The sequence below is a fragment of the Rousettus aegyptiacus genome, unplaced genomic scaffold (assembly GCF_014176215.1).
Source record: "Rousettus aegyptiacus isolate mRouAeg1 unplaced genomic scaffold, mRouAeg1.p scaffold_m13_p_10, whole genome shotgun sequence".
In the NCBI taxonomy this organism is placed as follows: domain Eukaryota; kingdom Metazoa; phylum Chordata; class Mammalia; order Chiroptera; family Pteropodidae; genus Rousettus; species Rousettus aegyptiacus.
The window spans coordinates 83,036,525-83,049,302 of record NW_023416285.1 but is presented as its reverse complement, the minus strand read 5'-3'; the positions used below and the strand labels follow the sequence as shown (position 1 = coordinate 83,049,302).

At 37.2% G+C, this 12,778-nt stretch overlaps 1 protein-coding gene across 1 annotated transcript in view; it reads left to right on the top strand.

Annotated features, from left to right (window-relative positions):
- LOC107503335 (amyloid beta precursor protein binding family B member 1 interacting protein) overlaps positions 1-12,778 on the top strand; it is an 85,650-nt gene that overhangs the window by 32,126 nt on the left and 40,746 nt on the right. The window contains exons 2-5 of the mRNA XM_036228089.1: positions 5,746-5,817; positions 6,656-6,743; positions 9,771-10,063; positions 12,549-12,626. Coding sequence (XP_036083982.1) covers positions 5,746-5,817; positions 6,656-6,743; positions 9,771-10,063; positions 12,549-12,626 — 531 coding nt within the window. The remainder of the gene's footprint in view (positions 1-5,745; positions 5,818-6,655; positions 6,744-9,770; positions 10,064-12,548; positions 12,627-12,778) is intronic.

Below are 12,778 nucleotides of genomic sequence, written 5' to 3'. Positions count from 1 at the left end.
AAAAGAGAAAACTAGTGCTGTCTTGAATTTCTACAAACCTAGAGCAGCAACAAGAGCTTAGAAACAGACTTTCTGTTTCATACTTACAGGAAACATGGGATTTGGCGACCTCTAAGACCCGCCCAGACCTGGAATGTCACGTCTGAGTAGGGTCCACTGAGCAGGTGTCTAGGGTGTAGGAGGTAGAAGATAGCTTTATATGCAGCCTGAGGCTTGCGCTTTGCCTAGCTCCTTCCTCCTTCTCATTAGTCTGGGAGGTGACTTAATCTCTCTGAGCTTTCAACAAAGCATTTTTTAACACAAGGGTGAATAAGATCTGATCCCTAGTTAATAACAGCTCACAGTCTGGAAAGAGGTTCTAACAGGGTAACAAAAAGAGCATGATTCAGTATGGTAAGTGCTATTATTGAGTGTTTATGCCAGGAACCGTATGCTATTCTGTTGAAAGGTCACAACAATCCTATGAATTATGTATTATTCTCCTCGTGTTACAGACAAGGAAACAAACCCAGGGAGGTCAAATACGTTCTCAAAGTTTTGGAGGCCAGGATTTACTGATACGGTTACGAGATGCAATGGGCAGCAAGTCTCACTACGGGATATGAAGACGCCATTGAAGTGCTGATATGAGAGCTGGATTTTTTTTTTCTTTGTCAAAGATTTTATATAACTAATTAATTAATGAGAGAACAATAAGCTGCTACAATCAGTTCAAAGAAAAATTCAAAAGACATACATATATCAACAGTCACGAAGGCTATGAGAAATTATAAATAGATACAAAATTTGGTAACATACACAAGGACAATAGTTCATTGTTTCTTCTCAGGACAAAAGTGTATTTGCATTTCTGTAGACAAGAATAATTTACATTAGTGTCAGTGTCCTTTAGCTTGCAGAGTTGTAAAATAGTTAAAAACAATGAAAAATGCAGATTATCGGGAAGGGCATACAAATCTGGATATTTAATAACCTTTCCTGCCCATTTCCATGACAACACAAGAGCTAGATTTTAAATGATAAATAGGATTTTATGAGGGAGAACTGGACGGAGGAGGATATAGTTCAAAAGGAGTAGCATATACAAAGACAAAGAGAATTTTTTAAAGCCTGTTTAGACAATATCAGTGGCCCTGAATGACAAGAGTTGAACTCTGAAGAGTAAGGTGGGGTAAATTACGAAAGACATGCTAACGCCCGAACTCAATCCATTCCTTCTTGATCAGCCATGGAAAGGTTTTAAGCAAGAGGGTGACATGTTCACATTTGTAATTCAGATTCCCAGTGATGGTGGTAAGGACTGACAGGGGACAGGTCTAGGGACCTGGATGTGCTGATGAAGGTCTCAACTATAGCTCGACAGTGAGAATGGACAGGAGAGCACTCCATGGGAAAAACCAGCAGGAGTTTGGACCTATGGATGGAAAAATGGAAGGAGTCAAGGATTATGCCAAGGTTTCCAAATTGGACTAATAAGTTAATAATAACCATTAGCCAAGTTAGGGCATGTGGAAGAACGCACCAGAGAGGGTATGCTGATGGAAATGCCTATGGAGTATTGAATGGGCTGTTTTTAGACAGATTCTTCTTTTCTTTTTTTTTTTTTTGAGGGTTGAGAATGAGAAATCCTTCCTCCCCTGGCTCCGGATCCTGTAAATTGTGTAAAATACTGCTCTGTGTGAGATTTATGAGTGATTTATTTACTTATAATAAAATCAAGTTTTGTCTGCCAGAGAAGTTGACATTTCGAAATAAAGTTGGGGTCAATCCTATGTTTAAACAGAAGGATGGCTTCGAAGGTGACTAATCATCCCTGTTCATGTCGTAACTTGGGAAGTTTTTTTAAATTAAGTTTATTGGGGTAACATTGGTTAATACAGTTATATAATTTTCAGGTGTACATTATCATTTGACATCTGTATATTCTATTGTGTGTTTACCACTCAAAGTTCGGCAGGTTAGTCTGACAGACGGAATGAAGTCTTCCCTGATCTAGTTCAAAATCATGGCTGGAATTGCTAATCCTTGTGGCAGTGATACCTGCATCCAAACTGAATTAAATATGTGAAGTTAAGTTTGCCATGGATACATATATATCTTCTGTTCAACACTTGTATTTAGAAGAGATTTTTTTCCAGCTTTCTTGAGATAAAATTGACATATAATGCTGTATACATTTGAGGTGAACAACGTAATGATGCAATATACACATATATTGCGAAATGACCTCAATAGTTTGGATGACACGTCCATCACCTCGCATAGTTTCCACTTTTTGGTATGTATAGATTTTTAAAATATGTATATGTGAAGTCTATATATAAAATTTATATACGTGGAAAAGAGAAACTTTGAGGGTGAAGACTAAGGCTTAGAAATTTGAGCCTTGGGGAAATATCTAGCTTTGGTAAAAATTTCCTTATCATTTAGGGAATCTAAGGCAGGATGTCAGTCTCGATCAGCAGAGCCCTCAAAAAAAATCTATCTGACAAAGCGCTATTCCAGTTTTCTCTTACTCAACAGTTTGTTATTCTTCCCAGGACACAAAAGGAATTCAGAAATGACGTACTTACAAATGAAGTTAATTCCACCCAAAATGATGTGCATATGGCTTGTTTTGCAATCAGTTGCTTCACTAAGGCGGCTCCGCCCTACTCTCTCAGGCTGTCACCCCAAATAACACTGAGCTCCCAGGGTGGGTGTTCTCTCTCTCTCTCTCTCTCTCTCTCTTTCTCTCTCTCTCTTTCTCTTTCTCTCTCTCTCTCCATCCCCCCTGCCCCCTTCCCTCCCTCCCTCTCTCTTTAATCTTAATTATGACCTCTGGAAAATACCACACATACAAATGGACAAAACTCTATTTTCTCACACACACACACATACCCATGTGATTCTTTTGTTCTAGCCATCCAAATATAAAGTTTTCTTATGGAGTGGAGGGAATAAGTATATAAAATGATTGAATTTACAGATGAATACAAATTTATGTTTGTAATAGCCTTTAACGCAAATAAATGTCTCATTTTTCTCAGCAAAGATGACAACTTCCTGAAACCATGGTTCATTCAGTAGCAGATTTACTTAAGACTTTAGATTTACAGTACAATTTTGATGTTGGCTCCTTTTAAATGACATATCAACAGACTCTGCGGGAAAGGACTGAAAGGGCAGGGGGAAAGATTTTTACCAGGTGACACTGGGGAGGGTTCCAGCAGAGGTCATGAGGACGTGCTGTTGTATTATTTCCATCGTAGGTGTGTGATTCACTGTGGCACGTCCTTAACCCCTTGTACATCAGTGGTATGTACAAGCTGAAAAACTAAGGTCTTTGGGCTCAATGGTTTTTTCTCACTTGTGGTTGCCACATTTCCTTTCAAGACTTTATTCTTCATCATTATAGCACTTTTCCAAATTTAATGATTTAAGAGAAGCCGTCGATGGCGTCATCTTTGGTTCCTGTGAGTTCATTGTAACCCTGGCTGACAGTTTTGAGGTCAGAACATGAATCTATTTTTTCCACTTTGAATGACTACTTTTCTCTTATTAGTGATTAGAAATATGTTAACACTCATGTCTTAACTTTTCCTGTTAATAATAATTCATCCGAAGGATTGATTCCTTCCTTTTGACACGATTGTATTATATAATGTTCTAGTAAAAATAAAGTCACATGGGCAGTTCTGGGGATTTGTTGTTTCTTTTGCTGTTATTTCCCATTATTAAAATAATGAATGACTCATCCATTATAAAATTTTGAACACTGGATTTTTTGAGGGGACAGTTTGTAAAACCATAGGTACTTTGTTGGCGCAAATACTTTCTTTCCTCCATTTTGTGTGTTTAGATACTTCGTAAGCAACTGAGAGGGGTTAAAACTACACGTGAATGGTTCCCAGCTTGACTCGCCTGCCCAACCAGAAGCAGGGCCCACCTGCAGCTCTTTCCTTCTGACTGAGAGGAACACTAAGCCCGACGAGCCATGTAATATAGGATGGACTTCTTCATGTTTCTTCACTGATGCTGTGTTTAGTCCTCCTGGACCTCTTAGACCTGCACATATAGACCCACACCTGCATTGTCTGCCTTACCTGTCACTTCCGCACCTGAATGCTCACCTGCCTAATTCTGACCCTGAGCGTTTACTGAATGGCTTCCTTGGATTCAAACACATGCCTCCCTGTCCCATGTATGTGCACACCTGACTCACTCAGGTGTGTCTGCTCCTTAGGAACGTGCTGTCCCATTGTTGTGGTATGATCAAATTTAAGACCCACAAAGCCAATTGAGATTAATTATGAGCCTTTATTAGCTGGCCAGAGACTGACTCTCCCCACTAGAGAATCAGCCCTGAGCCTCTAGAAGGAATAGCTTAAAAAGCTCCAAAACCCCCTCTAGCAAGCAAGCAGGTTTATAGAAGCAGAGGCTGGCCATTGACACGTCTTTACACAGGATAACTACACCCTTAACATTAGCATATCTTTGCACAGAATATCTCCTAGAACTACACCCTGTTTAACATTAAACAATGGAAACAATCGTCACAGAGATGATAGTAGTATGGTTATGGTAAAATAAAATTAAAAAATCTTTTAAAGCTATATACTTAAATGTTTATGGAAAAAAACATTTGCTCTAAAATAATTATTAGGAGAAGATACAGATAGGATATTTAAATTTAAAAGATCAGTCATGAGTTGATAATTATTCAAGCTGGTTGTTGGGTATATGAAAATTGTGATCGTATTCTACTTTTGTATATGTTTAAAAGTTTCCATATAAAATAATTAAAACACAAACACACGCATACACACTCAAAAGTATTGTTTGGCTTAAATAATACATGCTGATCCTCTACTCTCACCTGACTTCTTCACTTGAACTGTAATCAACATTAATCTTCTACTGTTTTAGAACATTTAGGACCCTTAGACTTTATCTGCAGCTAACTCCTCATTTTACAGGTGACCTAGTTGATTCTCTTTGACAAATAACACACTACTAAATAGTAGCTGCTGTAGAACCAGTAATGATGTCTCCTAATTTCCTAATCTAGCCTTGCCAAAAATTTCATGAAGAGGGCAGCTAGTTCTGTATCTCACAGGGCCTTTCCACCCCAATTTATGGAAACACTTTTCCTCTCTTGAATAATTGCTTCATTTTTCTGAGTCAAAGAAATGGTGTGATGTAAAATACAGTGTTTTATTTCCATCTCTTATCACTTGATTGTGTGGCCATTTTAGTTCTAAGTGTTTATCACCCGAATGCTACATTCCAAACGAATGTACCAAAAGCTGCTATTTCAGAGAAATCTTCGTAAAGCAGGGCGTCATTCGGTAAAGATGCTAGTCTACTCCTGACGTATCATTTCTAAGTTGTTAAGTGGAGGTGAAGTTCTACATTTCTCTGACACAATCGCCTGTGGCACGAGGCTTTCTCCTTTCTAATAAGGATGTCCTGTGGTGAGGTGAGTTCCTGAGCAATGTCCATTTTGCCCAGTTGCCTCAAAGAGACTAGTTTAGTCTGATTGTCGCTCTGAGGCAGTCTCCAAGGTTTGGTTCGATCTAGAACCGAGCATATTGGAGAGAGATCAAGCATGGAATTTCAGGCTGGAATGAACCTTCCTCTCCGTAGTCTTCTCTTTTCAACTTACCTATGGATGGGGCACTTGGAGAATTAAAGAGATGGGACAGTTATCCAGGAGTCAGGCTTTTATTAGGCTGTTTATATCTGGGTTTCTTTCTTTTTCAGATGGGGGAGTCAAATGATGATATAGACCAAATGTTCAGCAATTTGCTGGGAGAGATGGATCTTTTGACCCAGGTAAATTCCCCTTTTCAAGTTTCGAATTAGGAAAACAACTGGGGTTATAGAATTTGATTTTAATATAATGAGAAGAGTTCTCTTTAAAAAAATAACTTAGAGATTGGCAATATTGTATATTCCTGATGTGTGACAGTGGTGGGGGGAAGTAAATCTTTCTGATTATACCCTTTCAAGTTCAGTTAATTGAATAAATTGGTCACACATGCATCCTGTTATGCCGATTCTTATGCTCACCATTGTCAAATTGTAGCCAATAGAGAAATTTTCCCTAAGTAATTCCCTCCCACAACCACCACCACTGAACAATTTCCCCTGCAATCACCTTTACATAAAGACAAGCTAAAAAAAAGTTACGTAATCTCTAGGTAGGGTTCTCCACCAATTTTTGAGGAAACGTTACATTTTAAAGGACTAAATGGGAGTTTCTGTGCCTCTCGATGACGCTGTAAGAACATAGGTCCCTCAAAGTGGCGTGTAAGCCACTCAACCATAGGCTCCAGGTCTAAGAAAAAGCCACTGCCACCAAGACCAGATTAACTCAGAAGTCACTCACTGTCAGGCTGACTGGAGCCCATGAAACTTTTTCTGTTTATGAAAATTAACTGCCCCATTCTCATTACTTGACCTGTTTTGCTTCAGGATGTATCCTAAGTTGTAATCTGTAGGAGAAGAAAAGTCACATAAATGTTTTCAAGTGGGAAGGAATACTGTTTTTAAAGAACATATTTAGAGTGAAAACGTGTCAAGGATAAACAACTTTTGACTTAATGATTAAATGTGCTGCAAAAATGTTTGTCCCATGATTAACGTTTGGGGCGGGGCTCTGTCTCCACAGAGTTTAGGAGTCGACACTCTCCCTCCCCCAGACCCAAAGCCGCCCAGAGCTGAATTCAACTACAGTGTGGGTTTTAAGGATTTGAATGGTAAGAACGATCATTTCTTCCCTTAAGTAATTTGAAATCATAACGATGACTAACACCTGCACGGAACTACAATTTGAAAACAAATTATCAGTAACCTGGACATCATGATAAGTGTAATTTTTATAGTACTGGATTTCAGATTGCTTTTTGTGTGTGTGTGGACCAAATTGAGAGGCCAAGGAGACAGCTGTGCCTATAATGAAAGGGAATACTATCCTGCATTTGTGTAAAGCCTCAAAACAATCTTTTTTTTTTTTAAGAAATAAAGAGAATGTCTTATTTCTAAGCCCTTAGAATAATAAGAAATAGTAGTATAAGAAAATATTAATAGGAAATGTTTCTTTAAGGATAATGGTGAACTGTCCATTTCATAATGATTGCTAATATAAGACCAAATGCTTCCTAATACATTTTCACTTGTATATAATTAACATATAATATGATATATTTGTTCTATTCGATAGTATTCTTCTTCCAGAGACCATCATTTTACTTTATTACCAAAAATCTCTCTTCTTATTTAGTGCAGAGACAATCTTTAGCCCACGTGCTATTAAGATTACAATGAATCTTGAAGTCATCTCTTCCAAATTAAGGAGAATTCATTGTAACTCTTGAAAAAGATTTTCCAAAGACTTGCAGTGCCCGCCAACAGAATGAAAGGCAAAATAATAGAGGAGTCCAATGACAGAAATCCAGGGTCTCAAGTTTTATTTCCGCCACTCACTGAGTTTCTTTGTTTCTGTCATTTTCGGTAATTTTTTGATAAACACTTACATGCCAAAGCCTGTATCTTGATAAATTATAAGACTTCCAATTTTCTCTTTTACCTATTCTCTTTTCTATGTGCTATATAAATTTATTATTCTGTTCCATCATTTCCATCATAACATTGAATGATGGTAACATTCATGAAGTTTCAAAAGAGCAATATATTTCTGTAAACTTATGACGTTAACAGATATCATATCCTTGCACATCTGAACAAGGCAGATTTGCCTCACCACATTCATAGCAGCTGAAATCGATTCAATTAAAATATAAATTTAATCTTTACTTCAATTTGATTGTAGTCACTTCAACTAATAATTGCGAAGCACTTACTCAGTGCCTGGTATCAAGACAGTACTGAAAATGATAAGAACAAAGAATCCCCAAAATATATAAACATAGTAATGTTAAAGTACAGAACCAAGAAACTCATGCCATTAAGGAGACAAGAAGTGGACAGACGGCACTTGTTCAGGTATAGAACAAAACCATGAAAAAGTACTGATATGTACCCAAAATTAAATTCGTTGGGAATTAGAATGGATTTTTTACCATCTTCACTTAAATACAATTACAATGAATTACACCCAAAATCATTCATAGAGTTCGTGACAAACTTCAGAACAGAATCCATTTGTATTGTCTTCCCTAATTCCTTACTAATCGATTCTAAATTGATAAATTTAGCATTATAATTTGCTTTGGGAATTGTCAATATAAATATAATTATGGGAATTTTGTCCCTAAAGTTTTTTGCTTATATATCAACAGTCACAATGTAATTGATAACTTTAGGAAACAATGAATATGCTTCTTTTGTTCTACATATATTTTCTCTGAAAACATTTTAAATTAACTTAATTTTATAAAGAAGTTATATGTAAAAATGGCTTAGAAGAAAATAAACCCCTTTTACACAGTTAGGAGATCTAAACTTTAATCCTAGCACTGTGCTCTAGAATTGTTAGCAGTAATATAATATGCGACATGGTTTTTTATTATGATGATGTTTGGCAATAAATGATTTCACAAAGCTTTATGCTTATTTATGACTGAATAGGCTTCATTTCCCCCCTCCCATTTTATAATTCCAGTTTATCCTACACATAGCAGCCAGAATTCTCTTCCCTTCCAACCTGCCCACCCTTTGTTCATTAATTTGCCATCCACGATCTGACTGATCATCAAAACACTCTCACCGACACCACTCCTATACCATGCAGCCTAATCAGCTTTCAAGACCACACGCCTCATTTCCATGTCCTCTCACACATGAAGGAAACTCTAATGAGAACTATCCCCCCTTCACCTTCCTCACTCTGAAAATTTCTGTTCATCCTTACTTTTAAAAGTTAACTCCCAGCTCACTTGTCTTATGAAGTCTTTACTATTTAATCACCAAAAAAAATTATTTTTTACTCCTCAACTCTCTTAGTGTTTTATTTCCTCCTATTTGCCATTCCTTTTTTTTTTTTTTATGTGAGAGTTCCTATTGTTGGGTGGTATGCCTACAGAAGCTCTACCCTCACCCCCAAATCTCAAAGCATATTAAACCCAGTTAGTTGGCACCCACTTTCTTCCAAATGTGTTTATCAGCAGACTCTGCACTCCAAAGGCCAGGAAAGAACTTTCCATTCGTTTCCAATGTCTCTCCTCCTCTACTCTTCTAAAATGCTAAGATCTTCCACCAAAATATTCAAAAATTCCCTATTTAGGCAGCTAATCTTAGATTTAACTTTATAGCTATTCTGTGAGGTCCCTCGATGTAAGAAGCACATTTTTCTCCTTTTCTTTTTTATAGAGAGGATGAATTTTTTTTCCAGTTTTATTGATATATAATTGACAAATCAAATTATAATATTTTTGAGGTGTACAACATGATGATTTTATATATGAATACATTGTGAGAGGAGTCCCTCCATGGAGTTCATTATCTGTCACCTCACATCTATATCTTCTTGTGTGGGTGTGAGAACATTTAAGTGCTACTTCCTTAGAAAATTTCAATTGTACAATAGTGTTATCAACTGTAGTCACCAGTTATACATTAGAGCCTCAGAGTTTATTCATTTTATAGCCGAAAGTTTGTATCCTTCTACTAATCTCTCCCAATTCTTCCTTAATCTTACTGCCTCCCCCGCCCCATTCCCAATTCCTGGCAACCAATATTCAAATATCACTCTTAAAAATAACCTTCTTTCATTTTTTCCTGTTACAAATCTTTGTTTTGATCGTTAATGTGATTTTCCCTATCAGAATCCTTAAATGCCCTGGAAGACCAAGATTTAGATGCACTCATGGCAGATCTGGTAGCAGACATAAGTGAGGCTGAGCAGAGGACAATCCAGGCACAGAAAAAGTCTTCTCAGGATCAACATCTTCCAGCACCTCTGGAAGGATCAGATTTCAGTGGTGCAGCCTCTCTTGGTTATGGAGCGAATGCTGCTGAAACTAATATTAGCCCGTATGAGGATAATTTACCACCTCCACCAGCTGATCCTGTGTTAGACCTTCCTCTGCCACCACCACCTCCTGAACCTCTCTCTCAGGTAAGTGGGTGGGGCCAGAGATGGCAGATGCTGCTCATCATCTTTGACTTTCTTCAGAGTGAGAGTTACATTCATAAGTGTGGACTCCCAAAGCTCTGAGATATTAAAAACCAAGGATACTGAGTATGTTCATTGCAAAGGCAGAGTCCTCCAAAAAACAAGGTGCATAAGTATGTATAAAGAACATATTAGGGCCATATCGGAGAAATATTATTATGTGGCTAAAATTTATATTTATATGCAGCACACCCTGATAATACTCAACTTTAGGAAGGTAATGTTTTATCAACTCAATATGAACTGTGGAACTGATTTATACATGTCTGTGTCCATAGTCCTAGCCCAGTACATGAAGAATAGAAGGCATTCCTTACATGTTTCTGAGTTGAACTAAATGGAATTTTGCTGAATTTGGCAGCCTTGTTCAATAAGGCAAAAATATATAACTCGTAACATCATGGTTGGACCGGGGTGTTGCAGGGCAGGTCATTATTTGGATGTTTACTTACAGTATGTCTCACATAAAAGTAAAAAGAGAACTTTCAGAGTTTCCTTAGAGTAAGCCACTTTAAAATATTTTAGAATAAGAACCTAGCTCTTGTGGCCTCCATGTTTGTTGTCCTGTGTGATGATGGTCAGTATCCATAAACATGACCTTAGCAACCCTGGAAGTTCCCACAATGCCTGTTGAATTAACAGGTATCAAATATAAATCAAATATTAAATCGTACTCATAGTTCTATTGTGTATTTATTTTAGAAAGATTATTTCTTTCTAAAATCGGTGACCCATATAGAGAAGAGGGTCTTTATTTTCCGGCCTGATTGAGCTATAATTGCCATATAATAGTGTAAGTTTAAGATGCATGATGATTTGATACACATATATAATGAAATGATTATTGCGATAAGGTTGGTTAACAACTCCATCACTTCATATAATTACCTTTTTTGCGTGCATATGTTGAAAACATCAAAGATCCACTCTTAGCAACTTTCATGCATATAATACAGTATTGCTAACTAGAGTCACCCTGCTATACTTTAGGTCCCCAGAACTTATTCTCCTTATAACTGAAACTTTGTACCCATCGGCCCACATCTCCCCACTTCCCTCACCCCACAAGCCCTGGCAACTACCATTCTACTCTCTGTTTCTATGAATTTAGCTTTTTTAGATTTCATATATAAGTGAGATCATAGAGTATTTGTCTTTCTGTGTCTGACTTATTTTATGTAACATAATGCCCTCAGGGTTTGTCCCTGTCGTCACAAATGGCAGGATTTCCTTCTTTCTCGTGACTGAGTAATGTTCCACTGGATATATATGCGCCACATTTTCTCTAGCCATTCATCCATCAGTGGATACTTAGATTGTTTCCATGTCTTGGCTGTTGTGCCTAATGCTGCAATGAATACGGGAGTGCAGATCTCATCAAAATAGTGATGTCATTTCCTTTGGATATATACCCAGCAGTAGGATTGCTGGATCATTTGGTAGTTCTGGCTTTAATTTTTCTGAGGAACTTCCATATTGTCTTCTATAGTGGCTGCAACATTTAGGTTCCCACCAACAGTGCACAAGGGGCCCCTTTTCTGCACTTCCTTGCCAACATTAATTATCTCAAGTTTTGCTTTTTGGTTTTTTGTTTTTGTTTTTGTTTTTTTGTTTTTGTGTTTTGTTTTTGGTAACAGCCATTCTAATGAGCAGAAGCTCTTAATGTAGGGTTCGTGAAGATTTCAAGGAGAGCATGATTTCTTTGTGGCTCAAAAAAAAATTTTAACAACCACTGGTGTACGAAGATGCATGTCTACTTTTAAGTAATTAGAATGTAACCATAACAGCTCGTTTCCTCATCCTTATAAATATAGGTAGGAGAGCCTTGATAATCCTATTCTCAGAATAGGAAAATAAAAAAGTTTAGGGCTCATAAAAACTTTAATTCTCTTCTCTGCCTGCTCATGTGTGTTTGTCAGTGTTTCTTGGTGGATTACAAGTTCGAGTTTGAAAGTGAGTCTCAACTTTTCCAGAGTCATGGTCCCCTTTAGGAATCTAATTATAAGTAGGAGTCCCAGAAAATGCACAGTGATCCAAAAGGATGCATGTAATTTCAGGAAGTGCTCAAACCCCTCGAGATCTGCCTGTAGATTCCTCATGTCAGACCTCAGTTTTGAGACAAGCGGAGATTTTTGTAGACTCAATATGTGAAGCTCTGTTAGCATTATCATTTCACTTTTAAGTTACTAATCTTAAGATGTAAAGGGTGACTGCTTTCTGTTTCTCTGGGTTGAAGATTTTTGTTATAGTCACCTAAATTCTCAAAAGCGGTCATGTGGAATCTGGTGTCCTATAACACAGTGTTTTGCTGCAGCTACAGTAAAGTAACTAGTGATGACATGGGTGTTTACTTGCTAGCATTCTTTTTTTTCTTTTTACTTGCTAGTATTCTTTCATTGACTGTATCGAAAATCTTGCCATTTTACAGGAAGAAGTAGAAGCCCAAGCAAAGGCTGATAAAATTAAGATGGCATTGGAAAAACTAAAGGAGGCCAAGGTCAAGAAGGTAAAATATGAATTGTTTCACATGACAAAGTCGAATGAATGATGTTTTAGTGTGCTTAATGATTAAAAAATTAAAATTTCAAGTGGTGCTTTCCAAATAGTTGTAATTTTTAAGAAGAAAGATAAATAGTACAGTTATTCTTTCTATGACAT